A 23,438-nucleotide genomic window follows, 5' to 3' on the forward strand; every position below is an offset into this window, starting at 1 on the left:
AGTACTGACACGCGGCCCAGCGTGGATGGGCCTGGAACAGGTCATGCAAAGTGACAGCAGCTGGACAGATAGGACTGCGCACTCTTCCATCCGTATGAGCTCTCCAGAGCAGACGAATATCTACAGAGAGGACATCGGTGTCCTCTGGGGTGGGGCTGGGGTGGGGACGGGGGATGACTACAGGTGGCACAGGGACCTTTTTGGAGTGATGGGAATGTTCAAAAACTGGACCGTGGCTAAGGCTGTACAACTCGGAAAATTTATAAGAAACCAGTGGGTTGTGGACTTCAAACACGTGCATTTTATACCCCAATAAAGCTGTTAAAAAAAAACAACAACAACCCAGAAGCAAAGGGGGCTGACTCTAGCCATAAAGCCCTTCCTCCCATTCTAGCTGGCTTATACCTAGAATGAAAACCCTTCAGAGGAACACAGGAAGGGAGGCTTCGGGGCCACAAGTTGCCTGAGCCTCTGGTTTCCTTTCCAGGCTCTGCCAGCCTCCGGACATTTGCACGGAAAAGCCCCACCATGTCCCTAAGCATCTAAGTGGGGCTCTGCAGGAACCAGCTGAGACTTCTGGACAGAACCGCTCTGTGTTGCAAAGAGTAATGATATGCAGGGGAATTTCCTACCCAAAATGAGACCCCTTCTTTATTATCCCCCAAACACCCCTGCATTATTTTGCAATGCAGAATGCATGCCTCCTCAAGCCAATTACTTGGGAAAATATATGCGATAATGGATTATACATGCATTTTCTTTCTGAATTTTTTCTTCTCCTTGGGGATGCTAATTATGAGGTAAATTGTCAGAGGGTTTATGTTTTGAAATAACTCCTTGTCATATCAGAGACCCTCTTGCTACATACTGCCAAGCTAATTGCTGGCTTCCAAAGAGGAGGAAAGAAGTCATTTTCAGTTAGGGTAATTAAAAAACACGGCAGTCATACATACATATATACTCACACACGTTGATACGTGCATCTGTACATCAGAAACAATAAATGAAAATTCAACACACTCTCTAAGGTTCTGGCGGAGTCCCTGAAGTGACAGTTTCCCACTCTGAGGTGCGCATACCTCTTCCCCTGTTACAACGGAAACGTCATTGCTGAGAAATCAAAGTTCTCTTTAGATACACAATGTGTCTCCACCGTGGGCGTCCAGCGGTTGTCATACAACAAATCCCTTGTTGAGGAGAAGTTTTTCAAAGCTGAGACATTATGCACTAAAGCCAAGCCAAGTCTGCCCACTCCAGAGCTCGGTGCCCCGAGGGCAGAGAATGGCCCTGCCGCTTCCCTAGCTCCTTTCAGAACCAGCAGAGTCTACGCAGTGTTTAATTCCCTCAACCAGGATCTATGTGATCCGTTTATCATACCTTACGGGACCACAAACCTTTCCTTTTTCAAAATCAGTACTTCCTTCCAGGGATCTGTTCCTTTAAGCAGGAATTTAAAAAAAGCCACCGGTAGCTTTTGGAACCCCACTAGACACCCTGGTCTTGTAAACGGAAAGCTAGCTGGTCATTTCGGACCGCTCAGAGTCTTGTCCCTCTTGCCGCTTCCGTGGGTCCGTCACGGACACACCGAGAAGAAAGTCCAACCCCTCATCCCCACCAATCCCCCCGAGAACAATCAGCTTCCCTTGGAAAGGTAACCGTATCCAAGCACGAGGTACGAGAACGAAGTAGGTAACAGGCAGGTTTTTTTTTTTTTTTTAAGATTTTTATTTATTTGACAGACAGAGATCACAAGTAGGCAGAGAGGCAGGCAGAGAGAGAGAGGAGGAAGCAGGATCCCCGCCGAGCAGAGAGCCCGATGCTGGACTCGATCCCAGGACCCTGAGATCATGACCCGAGCCCAAAGCAGAGGCTTTAACCCACTGAGCCACCCAGGCGCCCTAACAGGCAGTTTTTATGACAGACCAGTAAAGCGCTCTCACGAGTTGTCTGAGCTCCACTGTGATGCAGAATTACTCACAACATGAACTTTAAATTACTTTTTTTTTTTTAAAGATTTTATTTATTTATTTGACAGCGAGAGAGAGAGAGAGAGAGAGAGAGAGATCACAAGTAGGCAGAGAGGCAGGCAGAGAGAGAGAGGGAAGCAGGCTCCCTGCCGAGCAGAGAGCCCGATGCGGGACTCGATCCCAGGACCCTGAGATCATGACCTGAGCCGAAGGCAGCGGCTTAACCCACTGAGCCACCCAGGCGCCCCAACATGAACTTTAAAAAGATGCTGCTCTTTCACTGACTGGTTAGAAACTCTCAGAAAACCTCAAGGGGAGCACCCCACCTACCCAACCATTGAAGACAATGACAGTGAGGCACTCTCGTGGCCGCAGGTCGCTGGCTCAGTGCGCCATTATAAGGTTCCAATCCCCGAAGTTGGGGACCACACATGGTCAGCTTCCGTTACCGGCCACACTGTGCTCAGGAACCGTGACTCCAGCGCGGCCGCCTGCACCCCGGTCCCGGCCCTGGCCCTGGCCCACTTACCAGCAAAAGTCCCGGTGCACGGGTTCACTCCTGCAAGCCGTTTGGAGGTGCCGAAATCAGAGATCTTCACCACTCCGCTGTAGGTGTTCACTAGAACGTTGTCACCCTGTAGAAAAGTAGGAACATCAAATGCCTTGGATCTTAAGAAACAGTGTCAAGTCTCTAGCAAGTCTAGGCTCGGCACTCTGGGGACGGCCGAGCTCAGCTCCTTCCCTTCTCTGAGCTGAGCCCTCTGCAGACAGGCCAGCCAGCCGCTGGTGGGTCCCGGGGCACCAACGAGGTTCGTTGGTACCTTTATGTCTCTGTGCACGATCTGGTTTTCGTGGAGATACTTCAGGCCTTCCAGGATCTGCCTGGTGTAGAACTTGATGGTGGGCTCCTTCACTGGTCCCCATTTTGATCGCAAAAGAGCAGAAAGGCTCCCTGGAAGCAGACACAGCAGAAAACTCAGCAGGGTGTTGAAGATTCTGTTGTTAAGAGCCACAGAAACCAAGCGAGGTGAGGTTTCTCAGTCCACATCGTCCATCACGCCAACATTGCTGCACGGCGGCTACCTGCTGTCTTTCCTCCTCCCTCTGCTGCCGGCTCCCAGCCACGCACGCCATGCGGCCGGAGGAGGAGCGGAAGAGGGAGGGTGAACAGGAGCCCCTTGGGACCTCTGAAATGCAGTGGGGCTCCCTTTGGCTTTACACAGTCCGTCACACTGCACAAGGTCTGGAGGAGAGTGCACAGTGAGGTGCTCCGGCCTGGGGAGGGACGTCCTGCAGGGACGGCACAAATGTCCTGGCCACTCTGCTTGGGTCGAAGCCCATTTTACACCTGGTCCTGAACTCAGAGGTGGACAGGACCAGAATGAGGGGCCATTTAGGGAGACAGAGACTAGGATTGGAGGAGTCTGGGTCTGTTCATCTTCAACGAGAGAAGCCCCCTGTGCCGGGCCACAGGGGCAGGACTTTCTTAACATCCCTGCCCTTATTTTATAAGACAATGAATCTTTGGGCTCAAAGAAAACCAACCTTCACATGAACACCATGTGTTTCAGGGGTCACTGTGCAAGCCCCTAGGCATCGGCCAGCTTCGGCCTGACACCTTACACAGTGCAGAAAGAATGCTGCTATGCCTCAGTTTCCCCATCTGTAAAAGAGGATGTGCACATGTTTAATTCTGTCGTCATCCTTAAACCTCACCCTTGGAAACATTGATCCATGTGAACAGTGACTGACACATTTTTTGCTAGACTAGGAGCAGCTTGAGAGAAGAAATTCTATTTTATCCTTAACGTAACCTTCAAAATCTACCCCACTGCCCGGCTCTCAATATATACAGTTAGGCTCTTGATAGGATAGGAGGCTCTTAATAGCTGTTGGTTATAAAGGAATGAATGAATACAGATTTCTTCTTCTTTATAAAATATTAATTTGTTTTAGAGAGGGAGAGTGTAAGCGTGCGCTCGCACACACGCGAGTGAGCACAAGCTGGAAGGGGAGAAGGAGAGAGAAGAATCCCAAGCAGACTCCATGCTGAGTGCGGAGCCTGACGTGGGGCTCGATCTCATGACCAGAGCCAAAACCAAGAGTTGGATGCTTAACCGACTGCACCACCCAGATGCCCCTGAATACAGATTTCTTTTTTTTTTTTAATATTTTATTTATTTGACAGAGACAGAGATCACAAGTAGGCAGAGAGGCAGGCAGAGAGGGAGAGAGGAGGAAGCAGGCTCCCCGCGGAGCAGAGCCCGATGTGGGGCTCGTTCCCAGGACCCTGAGATCATGACCTGAGCCGAAGGCAGAGGCTTTAACCCACTGAGCCACCCAGGCGCCCCTGAATACAGATTTCTAACTGAAGTTTTTGTGTTTGTACTCAGATCATTATAATTATTAATTTTTTTTAAATGAACATTTCTTGAGCTCTTGCTCTCTGCCAGGCACCATTTTAAAAGCTTCACATACGCTATCTCATTTGATCCATCCAACAACCCACTGAGCTAGGGTCTTTATTGCTCCAATAATTATTGCAGAGCCAAGCATTAGAGTAATTATTATTACTCCAATTTTATAATTCATCTATTCAGTCAGAAAACTGAGGGGGCACAGAGGTAAAGAATTTGCCTGAGCTCCCACAGCTTGCAGATAGAGAGACCAACTCAAGCTAGACATTCCGGCTGTAGATCAGAGGAATCCTTCCCCATGCTCCCCGCCATGATACTGCCCGAACTGGGGGGATTTTGTGGCTAAGGCACCGGGGTAGGATGTCACAGTAAACACGGTATTTTGCAGTGTCATTTTTAAAACCGCTGTCCCCTCGTCTCCAAATTATCTTTCAATGCCTAGACTGTGAGGGCTTCAAGGCTGGAGACGATGCTTTATTCCTGTGTCCAGCACTCAGCCCAGCAGCTGGCACTTGGTAGATCCTCAATGAATATTTGATGACTGAATTAAACAACAAACAGTCTATGTGTGTGACATTGAAAAGTTGGTATCCAGCTCCTCTGAGAAACACGTGCTCTTCCGCCTCTGAAAGGTCGGTCACTTTTTAAATGGCAAGATGGAGGACGACATTCCCATTATAGTTTCCTCAGTGCTTTCCCGTGTATGAGACCGGAATACTAGGGACTACTCACCCCCAGGCACCTGCTCCATAAATATCTTAATGTAGCCGTCCTCCGAAACAGAGCCCAGGTACTGAACAATATTGCGGTGTTTGAGGTACTTGTGCAGGGCTATCTCCTCGTGCAGAGGCTGTGAGTACCTAGTAAAGAAAGCAAAGCCAGGGTCACCTGCTGGATCCTTGGGGCCTGAGGTCTGCCTGGCACTGCACCAGCCAGCCCTTCCTTCTGGAAACAGTCTTGCCCTTGGCTCCCATGAGAGTACGCAGCCTCCCATCTGTAGAACAGGGGACAGTAACACGGGCCACACAGGGCTGCGGAAGGCCAAGGTGTGTTTAGGGTCTCGGGCACCCACTGGCGTGCCCGGTGTGCGGGGACTACTCAGTGAATGACCGCTCACGTGAGGGTCTCAATGCTCCCACTATCCTTTGCCTCTCTGAGCAGGTCCTCTTCCTCTGCCTCTCATGAAGAGAGATGTTCCGGAAGGTTCTATCTTCAGCTGCCTTCGGGCCTCGTTCCACAGATGCAGTCTACACTATAGCAAGAGCTACCTAATAGACCTCTGAGCCCAGCGTCTGGTTTCTTTAGCCTAGTCTCCTTCGGTGGCCATATTTCCTCTTCGTGAAACACACACCTTATCAGATCACTTCTCTTCGTCAAGTCCACATCAAGACCATTTTGCTTAACATGGCACAGAAAGACCTTCAAACTCAAACCAGGCTACGTCTTTTGAAAATTGTGCCTCATCTGAAGAGCACCCCACCCCTACCCTACCTTCAAGTCACAGCAGATAATTTGTTGTTCTCTGAATACGCCTTTGCTTTAACAGCTCTGGTTTTTTCCTCAGCATAGAATGCACTGGCCTCCTCTTTTCTGCCAGATGAACTGCTACTTATCCCTCAAAGACCTGCTCAAAGAGGATTTATTTCCTCAAACTTATCACAACTCACTCAGGAAAAGTGATTCCTCTTCTCTCTTCCCCAAGCATTTTGTGTACCCGCCCCACCTTGCGTTGCTGCACTCATCACTTTGACCCCCAGGCAAGGTATCCGCATTCCCTACCAAGCCAGGAGTACCCTGCCTTCAGGACAGCATCCTCGGCACCTGTCGGCCCCCAGGGCCGGCCCAGAATCTGGCCAAGAGAAGGTGCCCAACATCTTAGGGTCAGCTCTACATTTAGGGAACGGGACAAAAACAGTCTCTAAGGTCCCCTCCGGCTCTAAAATTCCCGGAGAATCTATGGGCAATGAAAAGCTTAACTATTGCAACCAGTCAAAGGAGGCGGTCCATGCCAGCAATTTCCCCTTAAAACACAACGGCACCACCTTATCTGGCATGAGCATAAGACACATAATACTGGACAAAGAACTCAAGAGAATGGATCCCAGTCTTGTTTCCTCACATCCTTGAAGAAGTCATTTAATCTTTCCCAGCCTTAGAAGAAGTTAGAGGAGTTCATTTCAGGCCTGGCCTTTGAGCTCAAATATCATAAATGAAAAGACAGACGAATTGAATGAGTGAATAAACAAACAGATGAATGATGAAGGGTCTTACAGCTGCTAGAAAGCACTTGTAACCCATCCCTAACAATTCGCTGGCCACCAGGATGGGAGGCTCTTTGCACGTGTCCATAAGTGTCAGCACTGACAGCCAACATGCAGATGCCATCTGAACACGCCTGTGGAGGGCGGAGCTATTCTTTATTCTGGGGCGGCCATTACTCTGTACATAGCTTCTCTACAAAAATACTCAGCAGTCAACACTGCCACGTTCTTGTCTAGAATGGGGGGGGTGTGAATTTTAAAAAAAGAATATCTATTAGACTCGAAAAAATATTGAGTAAGTAACAGTGGTGGTTTAAAAAACAAAATAGCCCCAAATGGATGAGGGTGAGGTTAAAGGGCAGGGTATAAAAAAGAAGTCTATTTCGCAAAAAGCTAATTTTCTTTCCGGCACATTCGATTTTCTGTAATGATACATCTGAATAAGTCAACGCCCTTTAAAATTGTTACATTATGAATTAAAGCCCTGAGTCGCATTTTAAAAAATTTGCCAACGTCTATGTAAAAATGTACAATTTTAGACCGAGTTGATGAGTGGGAAATAAAACCACAGTTTTCTTTTAAAATATGACTCTCGGCAATCCACATGCCTCCCAAGTAAAGTTGTTCTGTTTTCTCCACCTACTTATAACACGTAAAGAAGAAAAGCGAATCACTGTTCTGACATTTTTGGATGACACAATGCCTTCATTTTTAAGTCCCCTGTGCTGACAGTGCGAGGCATGGGGGTTGGGTGTGGGAGTGGCACCTGAGAACGAGGAAGGCCCGCGCTGACTTGCCTGCTGTCTCTCTCCGGGATTTCCTTGATGGCTATGCGCACCTGGTTGCTCAGGTCTCTTCCGGCAAACACGATCCCATACGTGCCTTTCCCCAGCACGACCCTATCGCCGTTCACATCGTGGTCATACTCATACTGAAGAAGGCAAAGCAACAGGATCAAAAAGCACACAACTTGTGGTGGAGCCCCATCAGAGCCTAAACGTTGTCCTGCCATTTTTAAATTTATAAATAACATTATTTGTGTACCAGGTAGGTCACATTCCTTAGGTTATGTAACTTTCACCAAGTAACTACTTTCAAAGGGTGGAATTCTCAGTTATTCATATATTCCCATCATGACTTTAGGAAATGGAATCCACAAAATTCTAAAAGTACAGCTCATAGGGAACTCAGTAGCCTCAGCTTTGGAGATTCTGTCGCCCTTTAATGCTGCAATTTACAAAGGCTTCTACGCCATGTCCAGTACCCCAGAGAAGTGCCCTCCTACATGATCCTTCATTAGCTTCTCAGGAAACCAAGCTCTTTCTGTAGCCTAGACAAGAACCGAAGACCAAGAAAATGCTCTTAAGGGGCGCCTGGGTGGCTCAGTGGGTTAAGCTGCTGCCTTCGGCTCAGGTCATGATCTCAGGGTCCTGGGATCGAGTCCCGCATCGGGCTCTCTGCTCAGCAGGGAGTCTGCTTCCCTCTCTCTCTCTCTCCGCCTGCCTCTCTACTTGTGATCTCTCTCTGTCAAATAAATAAATAAAATATTAAAAAAAAAAAAAGAAAATGCTCTTAATACCAAGCACACAGGCAGGGCTTCCCCTCTTCTAGATGGACAGATCTAGGGTCAGACACGATGCACACATTCCACCTGTAATCACCCGTGCTATTCTGTTCCCCCAATCTCATTATGAAAAGTTGCTGTACAGCTGCATTCTAGTTGGTTCCTCTCGAGGAGGACAACAAATTTAACTCTGGGCTGAGCCATCCTGCCTTCTGTTGTTTTCTACGCTCCACTGCGCCTACTTACAGAAGAGCACAGAATGGGTGTTGGTCCCTTCCAGCGTACTTCCACGGATGCTCATGACAGTTAAGATCACCAACAGGTCCCCGTCACATCTGATTGAACCGGACATTGGCCTGCGCCATAAAAGCCTTCGATCTCAAACCTTTCTCGCCCCCGCCCATCTGTTACCTTCAGTGTATCAGTCAGTTCATTTCCACAACAAACTGATTCTAAAGTAAGAATTCAAGTACCCGAGTCAATGATTAAAACGGATCTTTTTGATATTTTCTGAAAGAAACCTCAAAGAATGAATTCCCAACTAACTTCATAGTAAAAATCTCATTAAATTGTCATCAGTGGGAGGACCTGAATTAGTGGCAACTCTGAACAGCTGTGCAGACACACAGGTGTAACCGTGTAATGAGTGGACTACGGCTGCGGTGTCCACAAGACCTTGGGATCCTCACACAGACTGGCTGTTACCAGAAAGGTCAAACATCAGTGTTTGCGAGGCTGTGGAGAAAAAGAAACTGTTGCTCGCTGTTGGTGGGAACGCGCACTGGCGCAGCCAGTCTGGAAAACAGCATAGATGGTCCTTAGTAAATTAAAAATAGAGCTACCGTACTATCCGGCAATTCCCATGCCGGGTATTTACCCAAAGAAAATGAAAACATCAATTCAAAGAGATACGTGCTCCCGTCTGTTTACTGTACCCTTCCTTACAACAGCCAAGATATGGAAGCAGCCCATGTGTCCATCCACAGACGAACGGGTACCATGGGCTGGCCAGCTATTTCTCTTGTAGGCACACATTCTGAATTAGTGGAGGAAAAAAAAAACTTCTATATGTTGTACACACAAGAAAGTTTTACTTCAGTCCTTGCCAGATTTTTCTGAAATACCTTGGCTGAGAAGATACCGAAGTAAGCAGTTTCTTCTGTACAGAGCTATTTGACTTCATCTCTGCAAGTCACACACAGTGATGGCTAGCTTGCTCATTAAAGAGTAGTTTATCTTTTTTTTTTAACTGTGGATCTTTGTTTCCAGTGCCCATGTAAGTATTTGTGCTTTCGCTATACACGTATGTTTGCTTTTACTACACTTTTCCTTCTGTTTCACCAAGTAGGGGAAACCGTGTGCTTCCTGAGGGCATGTCGCTTGTCCGGTTGTCAGGCCTCAGTGCCTGGCGTGGCGCTGGTTAGGGCAGAAGCCTCCCGGCCACTGACGTGTGAACTGAGCAGATGGGAGCTTCCGCCCGGCTCTGAGCCACCATCTCGTGGGGGCAGCTTCTTGGGCAAGTTCACCCCGAGCCCTGTCCGCTTGCTGGCCTTGGAAGATTCCCTGCGCAGAAGTCACAGGTCTTGGAAGCCTCTATCAGAACACGTGGTGTCGGGGCGCCTGGGTGGCTCAGTGGGTTAAGCCGCTGCCTTCGGCTCAGGTCATGATCTCGGGGTCCTGGGATCGAGTCCCGCATCGGGCTCTCTGCTCAGCAGGGAGCCTGCTTCCCTCTCTCTCTCTCTGCCTGCCTCTCTATCTGCTTGTGATCTCTGTCAAATAAATAAATAAAATCTTTAAAAAAAAAAAAGAACACGTGGTATGATGGAGGACTGGGGGCTCCTTCCAGGGACAAGAGCATTCAGGGGGGACGCAGGGGGGATGTGAGGCTGTTTGGCATTTACACGTTCCAGGAATTTAGGTCATAAACCACGAAGAAATGGACGGCCCTCTGTCTGAAATCTGCCTCTGTTCAAGAAGCAGGGACACATTTTTCAGAAGACCTACCTCCCAAAGCCAACCGTTAGCCGAGCCACTGACACCTACTGCCCGTGCGGACGCGTCTACCATCCACAGAACTAGCTCTGCCCGGAGGCCTGAAGAGGCAGGAGCGCTGGCACGTGGGCAAACGCACAGGGCACTGCCCAGGGCCAGGCCGCACAGGTATGGGCTTGGGACTGGCTCGGCGCCTCGGCAGCACCCGAGCTTGTGAGCTGCTTATTAGCATTCGGGCTCCGGGCGAGGTGCGTGGGGTCCACAGAGCAGGGCCACTTCTCTCTCATTTCCTGTTACGGCCCCAGCTCCCAGCACAGGGCCTGGCGTCAGTATGGACTTGCCGAAGGCGTGCGGGGGCTCCGAGGCTGGCCTGCAGCTTAGCAGGACAGGGTGGCCAGGACCTCTGCAACCTACGGGCCAGGTGGCATGGTAGGACACCACGCGGGGCTCTCTCAAGGTCAGAGCTGGAAGGCCTGAACCAGGGAGGGCCACTTGGCTCCCGGACGCCTCTCAGAGATCGGTAGGTGCGCACCTGGTCAAAGGTGGCCTCTAGCGGACCGGTCCGCTGAGGGCAAACGCCCCTCTTGTTAGTGGCTCCTGCGAAGTCCAGCTACCCTGTTCCGGTTCGGCCGAAGGGAAGCCACGAGGAGTCCTGAGACTGACCGCGAGCGGACTTTCGAGACTGTGAGAAATGAATTAGTCCTCAAGAGGGATGGGAAATTCTCTGTATTATGGCGCTTTCCACTGTCAAGGCCTAAGCTTTAATAGGATTACCTTAGAAGCAGGAAGACCACTTTTTAAAATTACAGGATCCAAGCTCCCTAAATCTATTATGCGAACGGGGATTTTGATACGAGATAGTAACAAACTGTGGCATCACAGAAGTCCTACTATTTTCTAAGAACTAACATTCGTAGAGCGCTGACCGGGTTTCAGTCACCCCTGAGCACTTTAGGGTGTGACTGTGGGCTGTCCTCGCAAACCTCACTGTCCCTTCTTAACACACTCAAGGGCCGTGAGCCCACAGGTTTCCCCATGCCACGTGCCCTGGTGTACAGGTCTACACCAACGGCCTCAAAGCCTCTGGCCAGCCGTGGCAGCAACAGCATGAGTCAGTGGGCACAGCGTGGGCCCTGGAGCCCGAAAACCTCGGTTCTCCGTCCAGCTGTGCCACTGCTCCAGACTCGCTCCAGCCCCTGACCTCGGCCCAGCTTCGCGCCCGCAGAACCGCAGCACCGATAACCGCTGCTTTGGACGGCCCTTCATCTGCTGGACAGGGATCCCAAACTTTCTCTCGCAGGGATGCATTTCATGAGACAACAGACTCCTCCCTCTCAGGGCTGAGCAGGAGGAATAAATGAGAGCATGTGTCTGTCTGGCACCCAAAGCCCCACTGGGCACAGAGTAAGTGCTCGATGAATGCCAGCTGTCACCAAGAAGCCAGCTGTGCCCTGAGCACTGGGGTCCCTTGTCCTGGCTCACTGAGGTCTTCAGAGCACTGGCACTGGGAAAACACTTGGTCCGCCTTGGTTGGGGAACCCAAGTTCAGGCTGTGCAGATGCCCTCGGGCCCCTGGAGGAGAGCAGCTGGGTCACCAGGAGACCCCGGGGAGGGCCCATCCGAGTCCCAGGACGTCAGAGTCAGCGCTGCTGGTGGGGCCACCTCTACTGCTGGCAGGTTCTCTGTCTCGAGGTGTGCAACCCCCCATCCTCCGCAGGGAGGTCGGCCTCCTGGTTCAGCTGGGGGGCCCAGAGCGCCCTCACCAGGTGACACGCTGCCACCGCCTCCATCTCTGTGCGCTTCTAGTCCCGTGACTCCCTCACCGGCTCTGCCGGGTATTGGGGCCGGTTCCGGCGGTTCCGGGGATGGCATCGATCGTGGCGTCACAGTTTTCAGGTGGGGGGGGCAGTCTTCTCCAGTCCGACCCCACATTGTCCCATATTCGGTCAGACGCAGCGCGCAGGTCTCGACCCTCGGGCGGGGCCCAGGCATGGTGCAGGCACCGCAGCAGGTCCCAGTGCCGCAGGGAGGCGAGCAGCCAGCGCAGCAGCAGCCCGGGGGTGAGGTGGGGGGCGCCAGGTCCAGCTCCTTCGGCCCGGGCAGCACAGAACAGAGAGCAGAGGTCCAGGCCCCCCGACACGCGCTCCAGCTTCCTCTCGCCCACACGGCCCTGGCACGCCAACTTGAGCTCGGTCAGCGCGCCGCCCTGCGGGCCGACCCACACCCACGCCAGCGGCGCCTGCGGAGCCAGGAGAGGGGGTGGGGTGCATTCCGGCCCCCCATGCCTGCCCTGCTCCCGCCTGCGGTCTGCTGGGCGCCCCGCCCCCGCTTCCCCCTCCTGTGCCCCTAGCTACAGCCATGAAAGGATATTTTTTAAATTTAAATTCAATCAATTACCATACAATGTATCATTAGTCATTCACAGGCAGCATTCAGTGGTTCACCACTTGCACAGAACACCCAGCTCTCATTCCATCAAGGGCCCTCCTTAATGCCCACCCCCCAGCTACACGCCCCCCCCACAAGACCTTCCCTCCAGCAGCTCTCTGTTTCCTGTGGTTGAGAGCATTTTTAAACATAAAGGATTTTCACACACGAAATGGGACATTTGCTTGAAGCATCAAAGACACAATAAGCAGTATTTTCCATGTTGCGGGTCTTCTGTGACTCACCTCTAAGGTGTCCCCATCAGTGTCCCCCTCGAGCTCTACTGTACTGCCCGCCGAGTTGCTTATCATCTCCTTAACCAAGGAGCAGAACCTAGAACAGCAAATGTCACAAGGATGTTAATTATCATCGCTCATGTTCCCTACCTGTAACAGCCTTATTCTATTAAACTGTGATTAAATATACACCAAGTTTTACAAGTTCACGGAAAAATCAATCTACTCCTTGATTTGACATAGCACTTTAAGGGTTATCTCATCTAGTTCAAATACTCAAGTGATACCTGAACTCCCTGTATACAGCAGCCCCACCACCTTTTGGTCAACTGAGGCTTGAATATCTCCAGTGACAGAGAACTCATTACCTCGCAAGGTTGCTCATTCTTGAGGACAACTCGATGAGAAATGCCTCATTATACCAACTAAGACTTCATTCACGTGGATCCCATCCACAGACTGCTTAGAATTAATCCCTCTTCTATGGAACAGCCCGTTAGAGAGGTACATAACTTTATTAAAGCCCTGTGAATCTTTCCTCTGTGTCCCTTCAATGTTTCCTCCAGGACTTGTTTTTAAGTCACTCCACCAGCAGGTAATTGTTGGAAGGTGTCCCCGTATTGTTCTTTAAGTCTGGCCCTACGACCAGTGTCCTGGAGGTGATCTCGTCAGTGCTAAGGAGAGGGGGACCCCTCACCTCTCAAGCCGTAGACACTCTTGTTCTTAGGGCAAAATAAGGTCTTGGGGAGGGAGGGGTTGGGGAGGAAAGGTAGAAGGTGGCCTCATCATTCCATTGACACAGATCAAGCTTACTGTCAACTGTTACCCACAGGTCTTTCTCACAGATGCTGCAGGAACACATCAGCTACTTCTTACACTCGTGTAGTTGTTTCAAGTGATTGGACTCACAACATTCTGAGTCAGTATTTCCCTGTAAGATGGCGGGGAAGATTACTGTCCACTTGAAGATAATTCCCATCAAATGTTAAAATGTTCTTGTCTGTAACTAATCCATCCTACTTTTGCTTCTTTGCTATCTCTGAAAGCTGTGAAACCCAATAGTCAAAATTCTTCGGAGACGTGTGGTACGAACTCACCAGAATAACTGAAGTTTACAAGACATTACCACTTGGTGTTAAAAATGCGGAGCGAGGGGCATTTCCACACACTACTGGTGGAAGTGGACAGTGATGCAGCCATTTCGGAAAACTACTGGTGGAGTTAGTCAAAACCAAACGTAGACCGGCCCCTTTCCCCAGTAACCCCAACTTCCAGGTATATACCCAACAGAAATCAACATGTGTCTTCACCAAAGGGCCTGTACAAGAATGTTCACACCAGTTTTATTCCTAATAGCCCCAAACTGGAAATGACCAAACGTTCACCAACATAAGAGACACACGGCTGTAGGGCACACGGTGGAACACGGCACAGTGACAGAAAGGATGAGCTGATCCAGACATCGCGGCTCCGTCTAATGGGTGTTATTTTAAGAGAAGTGAGTGAGAAAGCAAAGGGTACATACTTCATGATTCTATTTATTGAAGGTCAAGAACAGGCAAAGTTGACCACCAGTGATAGAAATCAAAATAGTTAGCACTGGGGCGCCTGGGTGGCTCAGTGGGTTAAAGCCTCTGCCTTCAGCTCAGGTCATGATCTCAGGGTCCTGGGATCGAGCCCCACATCGGGCTCTCTGCTAAGCGGGGAGCCTGCTTCCTCCTCTCTCTCTGCCTGCCTCTCTGCCTACTTGTGATCTCTGTCTGTCAAATAAATAAATAAAATCTTTAAAAAATAGCACTGCAGGGGCTGGGGGCTCAATGATTGGAAAGAGGCATGAGGTGCCTGCTGGGGAGCTGATAAACGTTAAGTGCACTTAACACACGTGACTTGTATGTATGTTCTATGTCACTGAGAAATTATTTAGACGTATGGTGAGAAAAGGCATCGAGGACCGAGGGAGGGTCAGAAAGGTCAAGTCTGTGGTCAAGGGGTGTTCTGCCTCATCTTTGGCAGCAGCTTTTCTAAGTTGAAGGCCGTGATCTAAGGGTCCCCTAGTCTGATATTGAGTCTGATTTCCAAATATGGTATCATAAGGAGTGCCCGAGACAGGCTGAATTAAAACGTTCTCAAACCACATGATACAAACCCTGAACTAAGCAGCAGTAAGGGGCACTTCCTCAACCTGATAAAGGCCATCGGTGAAAACCTACCGACAGCACCATGCTTACTGATAAAAGACTGGCCGGATGCGTTCCCCCCCGAGATCAGGAACAAGACGCAATGTCTGCTCTCGCCACTTCTACTCAGCACTGTCCTGGACAGCCTGGTCAGACAGGTTAGAAAAAGACAGACATCCACATTGGAAAGGAAGAACTTTTAAAGATCTCCGTCTGCAACAGACACAGTCTTGTATACAGAGAATCTTAAGGAATTCAATACGAAGTGTGAGATGTGGGGGCCCGGCTGGCTCAGTTGGTCAGCGTGTGACTCTCGATCTTAGGGTCATGAGTTCGAGCCCCACGTTCGGCGTAGAGTTTACTTAAAAAATATAATCTTAAAATACTAATAAAAGGTATTACAACTAATCAACGAATTCGGAAGATTGCAGGATACTAAATATATAAAAACCAAGCGTATTTCCATATGCTAGCCATGAACACTCTGAAAACGAAATTAAGAAAACGCCATTTATAATAGCATCAAAAAACCCCACCTAGGTCTATGTTTAACAAAAGAAGTATGAGACTTGTACTCTAAAACTACAAAAAACTGTCTTAAGAAATTAAAGAAGACCTACTCAAACGGACAGTTATGCCATGCTCTGGGATTGAAGGCTTAATACCGTTAGAACGGCACTGCTCTCCAAATCGGTCTATTTATTTCCACCACGATCCCTGTCAAAATCATAGCTGCCTTTTTTGCAGAAACTGACAGATTCTAAAATTCACATGGAAATGCAAGCAGCCACAATAGCCAAAGCGATTATTACAAGCAAGAACAAACTTGGGAGGACTCACACTTCCGTATTTCCTACTTACCATGAAGCTACAGTAAGAAAGAGAAACGAGGTACTGGCGTAAAGACAGACATACAGAGCAACGGAATCTAAGTGTAAGTCTGGAAATAGACTCTGAAATTTATGGTCAGTCGATTTTCTGAGGGTGTCAAGACTGTTCAGTAGGAGAAAGAATACGTCTTCAACAAATGGGCCAGATCAACCACATATCCACAAGCAAAAGAATGAAGCTGGACCCTTACTTCACACCATATACAGAAATGATGTCAAAATCAACCAGAGACCTAAACAGAAGAGCTAAAACTCTGAGAAGGAAACAAACAGCACAGAACACCTTGGGTCAAGTAACACCTTCTTAGGTGACCCCAAAACACAAATGACCACAGAAAAAAACAAGTTGAACTGCATCGAAATGTAAAAATTATGCATGGCTGAGGGCCCCATAGACAGGGACAAACCACCCATCGATTGCAGGCAGGCAATTTCCATGCAAATCACACGTCTGATCAAGGACTGGTATCCAGAATATACAAAGAATTCTTAAAACCATGAATAGAAATACAGATAACCCAATTCAAAATGGGCACTTGGAAGAAGACTGGCCAATACCACCTTCACCAGGTGAGCCACGTTCATTTCTCCAGGAAGGAGACAGAGATGCCCTACGGCTCCCAGTGCGGTGTGTGGAAAGGACAGGACATCACTTCTGTGCTGTTCCTTCCCGAAATGCACAATGCTGACGTCATCAGGAGGAAACGGCAAACAAACCCCAACCGACGGCCTACACAAGACCAACCAGCTGCGCTCTTTGAGAGCACGGAGTCAAGACAGACAAAGCGGAGCCGACGAAGATAAACGAGGGCTACACAGATATGACCATGAAATGTACGTATGATCCTGGACTGGCGGGGAGGCAGAGAAAAAAATCTTGTGTTTTGCTGCAAAGGACATCGGTTGGACAGTAAGTCATATGGGGATGAGGTGTGTCACGTACAGAGCCTTACTGGTCTTAATTTCCTGATTAGATACCTGGGCAGTGATTATGGAAGTGCATATTGTTTTTAGGAAATATGCACTGAAGGAGAGGCCATGAGGCATTAGGTCCACGACTCACTTCTCAGCGGTCCAAAACAAAAATAATCATATGCATACGGAGTGAGGGTAAAATAAGTGTGGTAAAGGGTTAACATGGGAATTCTGGGTGAAATGTGTATGGAAATTCTTTGTATTGCTTTTCTGCAACTGTTAATTTATTTTAAAAAATTTTATTAAATTTTAAGTAGCCTCCACACCCAATGTGGGGCTTGAACTCACGACCCTGAAATCAAGAGTTGCGTGTTCTACCCACTGAGCCGGCCTGGAGCCCCTCTGAAACTTTCTTATAGCTCTGAGTATTTTTCCAAAATAAAAGGTTAAAAAAATTCTTTTAATTGGGTGAAGAATTTGAGCAGAGAGTTCTTCAAAGAAGATAAATAAATGGCTAGTGAGCACACGAAAAGATGCATACTGTCTTCCGTCATTACGGTAATGCAGATCAAAGCCACAGTCAGATCCTACCTGGTGTCCACTAGGATGGCCAGGAGCACAAGGACACACAATCACATGTGAAATTAGAACCTTCGTACACTGCTGACGACGACGTAAAATCGGACCACAGCCTGGCAGTTCCTCAGAGGTTAAACTCGGAGTTACCTAAGACCCCGTAATTTAGCTCCAAGAGAAATGTCCACATAGGGCCATACAGAAACTGGCACGTGAATGTTCTAGCAGCATTATTCATAATAGCCAACAAGTGGAAATAACCCGGATGCCTTTCAACTGAATGGACAGATCCAATACATCCAGACAGTGGGAGAGTGAGGAACACAGAGAGAATGGGCCACTGGGTGTGGTGCATAAACAGTGAATCTTGGAACACTGAAAAGATAAAATAAAGTTTAAATAAAAAAAAAGAGAACGAAGTACTGATAACGTGCTACAGCCTAGGTGAAGATTGAGAACATTATCATGACTAAAAAATGTCAGACACAAAAGACTACAGATGGTACGTTTCCATTTATATAAGAATACACAAGTCCAGAGAGTCATAATAGATTAGTTTTTGCCCAAGCCTGAGGTTGGGAGGGAGTTAGGTTGAGGGAAAAATGGGGGAATAACTTGTAATGGACACTGGGCTTCTTTGGGGGGGTCATGAAAATATTCTGTTAGATTATCGTGATGGTTGCAGAACCGTGAATATAATAAAAAAAGATTGAACTGGGGGCGCCTGGGTGGCTCAGTGGGTTAAATAAAGCCTCTGCCTTCGGCTCAGGTCATGATCTCAGGGTCCTGGGATCAAGCCCCGCATCGGACTCTCTGCTCAGCAGGGAGCCTGCTTCCTCCTCTCTCTCTGCCTGCCTCTCTGCCTACTTGTGATCTCTCTCAGTCTGTCAAATAAAAAAAAAAAAATCTTAAAAAAAGAAAAAAGATTGAACTGTACACTCATAAGTGGGCAGACTGCATATACCGGTATGTCAATTATACTTCAGTCAAGCTGGAAAAGTAACTATCTGTAAGTTAAAATTTCAAGAAAGGCAGCATATCAAGTATAAAGTCTTCCCAGCAAAGACCCATAATTACACCACAAGCCCCTGAATCAGCTGTAACTCACCTACTACACTGGTCCTCAGTGGAAAAGTAGATTTGAAAGTCATCCGAATTATCGTGGACATAAAGAAAACAACACCGCTCATCAAACTTGGATATGCTGTGAAATTGGAAAAACGTAAGAAGGATTATTATATGCAAGTTACGGCATCACTTTCACATTTTTGAGAAAAATCTAATCCCAGATTTTCTTCCACTCTACAAATTTGGAGGATTCATTAATGTTTTAATCACGACTCCCCAAATTTGACTTCAATTTCTCTACAAAATTTCAATAGGGACATTTATCTTGCATATGTTTGAGTTTGTATTCAACAAATGACTTGCATCTATATCGAGAAAAAACCAGAAATACAACGCTAAGCAAAGCTTAGAGCAGTGAGAAAGGGAAATAAACATGGTCTCTGTCCTCAAGAGTTTATAATTTCACACACAAGACAGGAAGCTTATGTGGGAAATAATGTATTATGGCATCTAAGGAATTTCTAGACTTGAAAAATACCAGGACGTAGTTATTTCGGGCCACACAAGGGAGGTAGTAATACACATGGCATCGTAGCTCAAGGAAGGCCTTCCCAGGTTATCTGGTCCCTTCCCCCCGAGGTCAGCATCTGACTCTACAGCACCTCAGCCAGTATTGCACTTTCCTAGACATACCCAGTGACAGAAATTCACCAAACTCCCATCTGCACATGGATTCCACTACCGAAAGTTCTTTACCTACACTGGGCCAAAGCCTGCACAATGTCCCTCATTTTGCCAAGCAGCACTATGGAAAAGTCTAAATTCTTTTCCAACAAATGATGCCACTTTATCTTCTCCTAAGTCATCCCTTCCTGAGATTCATAGCTGACTTAGCCATTCTTCATTTGCCAAGGATTACATGAAAATACTGAGTTGAAAGAGCAATAGTACAGGATGATTGAAAAATCCTGAATACCACGTCATACATAAGTTTTGGAAACCAATTTGTGAAGAAACCATCATGGTTAGTTGGGTAGCACTGGGAATGTTCAGCATGTGCTTTTTTTTTTTTTTTAAATATTTATTTATTTAACAGAGACAGAGAGAGCACAAATAGGCAGAGAGGCAGGCAGAGAGAGAGGAAGGGAAAGCAGGCTTCCGCTGAGCAGAGAGCCTGATGTGGGGCTCGATCCCAGGACCCTGAGATTGTGACCCAAGCTGAAGGCAGAGGTTTAACCCACTGAGCCACCCAGGTGCCCCCAGCATGTGCTGTTTATAGCACATTGGTTCCAGGGGCTGATTCACCCCAGGTCATTTGCGCATCCCTGTTGATGGTGGAATGGCAGCAAGAGGTATTGCTATGAGAAGGCACAAACAAAATGTTCTTGACTGCACGTTCTCATACCACTTAGTTTCTGTGGTATTCAGTTTTTGAAAATGTTCAACACTGGATTTTATTTTGCATCAGTATTACTCAAATACACTACTGTTTTAAAACTATTTCCCTCCCTTTAAAGTGACAAAAATATTATTCTAATTTCAATAGTTCTGTGTCTAGAACAGTATTATACCATGTATAGAGGTAACAGGGGATTTATTCAGTGGCCTGTGGTCTTATCATCAGAGAAAGAACATACATTCTAATCCGAGTCCTTCATCTAATGGAAACTATGAACAGAGTCCTGGAGGGACTAAGTAATTCTGTCAAGGTTAAACAGTGAAAGAGGGATTACAATTCACATCTGCTTCTGAGCTGCTCCTACCGTTGGATGTGCTGGCAGAGTGAGGCTCAAAGTGTAGCCACAAGGGCCACCAAATGGTCACCACCCCTGATTCAAAGAGCAAGCACCATATCTTTCCTTGGACTATACCACTTGCTCCCCAAATGAAAACAATACCCTTGGCTCCATTATTCTACTCAGGAGACCCCAACCAGCACTTGAACATCAATGACTCAAAGAAGAAATGCTTTCTGTTTCTACAGATGTAACTTCATTTTCTAAAAAAGCTTGAGACAAGAGTTTAGTCTATTGGATAGCCCCCCAAATTTCTCTGCTAAGCAAGCCAAGAAGCCCTTATTAGCAGCACATCAACAAGCTGAGGATTCTGCTGAAAATGAGAATATAACATATTATAAATGAGTGGAAACACTAAAGTAAAACATTGTCATCATTTTTTGTATTAAAACAATAATTCCATTTTCCCTTATGTTCTTACCTTATTCCCCTAATGGAAGAAGCTGTAAAATTCCATTCATGAATTTGTTTCTGCAGGTTTTAAAGACAAAAGTCAGTAGAGCTTTCTTCCATGCAAAAAAAAAAAAAAAAAAAACACCTTTCATTTCATTCTCTGGTCAATCACTTCTGCTGTTTTTACTTTTAAGAGAGATTTAGGAGTTAGGGCAATAAATTTCATGCAACTTGGAAGAACAGAAACATTTTGTAATGTATTACAAAAATTCATTTGCATCTCTAATCCAGTTGAGAGCAAATGATCTGAATTTGAAACAGAAAAGGCACAGAGTAAGTACACACTGAATGGACTTTCATCTTCTGTCAACATTTTAGGAAAACTCTAAAATAAGTTTGGGAACAGACCACCTAAGTTGAGTGACCTGTGAAAATATTTGCAGGAGCAAGAATGTGGCAGTCAACAATCAGGGCTCCCCAGTCTTTCTTTTTTTCCCCTGGGCATAGAGCCTGGAATACATTTCCCAGCCTCCCGTGCAGCTAGGTGGGGCCACGTGACAGAGTTTTGACCAATGGGACGTAAGGAGGAATGACATGCACCATCTATGGGCATGGTTCACAATAACCTCCTCAGCGATCCTCTATTCTGCTACAAGGGGGAATGGGGACCCTGACAAAAGTTTATGATATGAGGCATAAACTTCTATCATGCTAAGGTATTGATATTTGGGGGCTATTTGTTTTAGCAGACGGCTTGTCATAACTAACACTCAGACTCACCTGGATTTCGACCTGTACATGATGCACTTTAAAAAGTAACTGTTCCCTCCCTCCGCTGCCACTGCCTGTACTTAAAAAACGTTGCACAGAGCTAAGCCTCGGAACAAAGTTCTGAAATCCATTTCAGAAGAGCCATAGACTACGATACCAAGACATCACAGCAAAAGAAAATCATTTCAAATAAGAAAACACATTTGGTTGGCCTGAAAAATGTCATAAATGACCAACTAAGTGCCCAGAGAAGTGCGAATGCCAGAAGACTGGGCCTGTCAGTGGGAGAAAATCCATTCATCGGTGTCAATTAAGCGCCCACTACGTGCTGGGCAAGAGACCAGCACGGAGGACGTAGCAGAGAACAAAGCCCCTGCTCTCATGGGGCTTATATTTGAGGAGAGAAGAGCCACAATTTAGTAGTAACTTAATAGCATGACAGAGGACAAAAAGCACTACGCAAAGCCAGAGAGCTGGCAAGGGCATTAAGGTTCGGTGTTACGCCAGATGCTCCGGGAAGGGGTCTCTGATGACTTTTCAGCAGAAAGAAAAGGAATGAGCCGAGCAGACTCTTGGGCGGGACAATAGCCTCAGGCAGAGGGGAAAAGTCCTGTCCCCAGGGCATGTCAGGGAACCAGCAGAGAGAAGAGTGGGAGAAGAGGTTGGCGGGCTCATGAGGAAGATCATGCAGGGCCTCAGAGACCGTCATCAGGCCCTCAGTTTCTACTGTGGAGAAGAGGAGAACCCTTGAGGTTCCTTGAGGGCCGTGAGAGATCGAAGCATACGCCAATGGGAGAGCCACCACCTTGGACCCATCCAAGGAGGAAGACTGAGCGGGTTTCAGGGGACTTGAGTTCAAAGTCACTGGAAGGCGGCAGCGGTGGACAGCAGAAGCCTGCTTTTGGATTCGGGCACAGAAATATAAACCAGGGCAACTTCGAGGGCACCTTGTCCAACCCACCTACAGGCAAGAAACTCGCATGAATAGGAAAAGGCCGGTCACGGGAGTTTTTGAAGTAGTCGCAGACGGAAAGTTTACTCTAGGGTAGCTTTAAGGGACTTGAGTTGGGAGGAAGATACACGGGTTAAGAAGTCAACAACACGGACTCCCCTCTATCATCGTCAATGGGCATGGGGGGGTACCTGCTTTGTAGATACTATGGATATAAAAAGCTACAAGTCACACTCGGCATGTGGAGCACTTGGGGAGACATTCTCAAAAAGTGATCCAACAGCGATGGGAAATACCGTATACATGATACGGGGGGAAGGAGCCTGCATTCACTGAAAGTGGTGGGAGGGCGGTTAGAGACGTCTCCGCAGAAGTTAGGGCCTGGATGGCTGGAAGGAGGAACCGCAGGGAGTCAGGACAGAAGAGCACATGTGAGCCCCTGCGGGGCCAGCTCTGGGGACAGTGACAGGGTGGGACTGTGTAAGGGCTTGACACTCTGTAAGAGGGAGTCTGTCTTAATCTGGAAAGCCACGAGATTCAGTCATGGCGTGGGGGAGCATCAAGAGGGCAGGTACAGATGGTTTAAAATTATTATTCAACTTCTGACTTGAAGTGTACCCTATGTTCAGAAAAAGGCACAGTGATCATCGCAGTAAGTGTCCACAAAATGAAGACTCACTGTAACCAGCATCTAAATCAAGAGACAGAACATGAGGAGCAGCCCAGAAGCTTCCCTCCTAACCGCCCCCCCAACCCCACGCCCCGTCATTCAAGGGTGGGAACAGCAACCGCTATTCTGCCTTACACCAGCACTGAGACGGTGCCTGGTCTGCAAGAACATGTAAATGAAATCGTGAGGTGCACGCTCTCTGGTACGTGCAAGTGGGGCTTTTCGTGAACCATCCAGTGGCAGAAGTCAGGGCTGGCCGCGTGGTTTCTGATCTGGTGTCCTGGGGGGTCAACGGGCACGGTCTCCTCCACTGTGACCGCGGTGGCTGCCCTCCTCTCATCCCGAGCCTCCCATCACACGGCGACC

General features: G+C 47.9%; 1 protein-coding gene across 2 annotated transcripts in view; it reads right to left on the bottom strand.

The window, feature by feature from the left end:
- The window catches only part of MAP3K15 (mitogen-activated protein kinase kinase kinase 15), a 123,063-nt gene that overhangs the window by 16,658 nt on the left and 82,967 nt on the right, over window positions 1–23,438 (bottom strand). For both annotated transcript variants that reach the window (XM_045994893.1, XM_045994892.1), the window contains exons 12-18: window positions 20,708–20,757; window positions 18,531–18,626; window positions 12,874–12,961; window positions 7,443–7,576; window positions 5,117–5,244; window positions 2,789–2,919; window positions 2,497–2,602 (exon numbers count right to left, since the gene is read on the bottom strand). In XM_045994893.1, coding sequence (XP_045850849.1) covers window positions 2,497–2,602; window positions 2,789–2,919; window positions 5,117–5,244; window positions 7,443–7,576; window positions 12,874–12,961; window positions 18,531–18,626; window positions 20,708–20,757 — 733 coding nt within the window. The remainder of the gene's footprint in view (window positions 1–2,496; window positions 2,603–2,788; window positions 2,920–5,116; window positions 5,245–7,442; window positions 7,577–12,873; window positions 12,962–18,530; window positions 18,627–20,707; window positions 20,758–23,438) is intronic.

This window comes from Meles meles, chromosome X, assembly GCF_922984935.1.
Source record: "Meles meles chromosome X, mMelMel3.1 paternal haplotype, whole genome shotgun sequence".
Classification (NCBI taxonomy): domain Eukaryota; kingdom Metazoa; phylum Chordata; class Mammalia; order Carnivora; family Mustelidae; genus Meles; species Meles meles.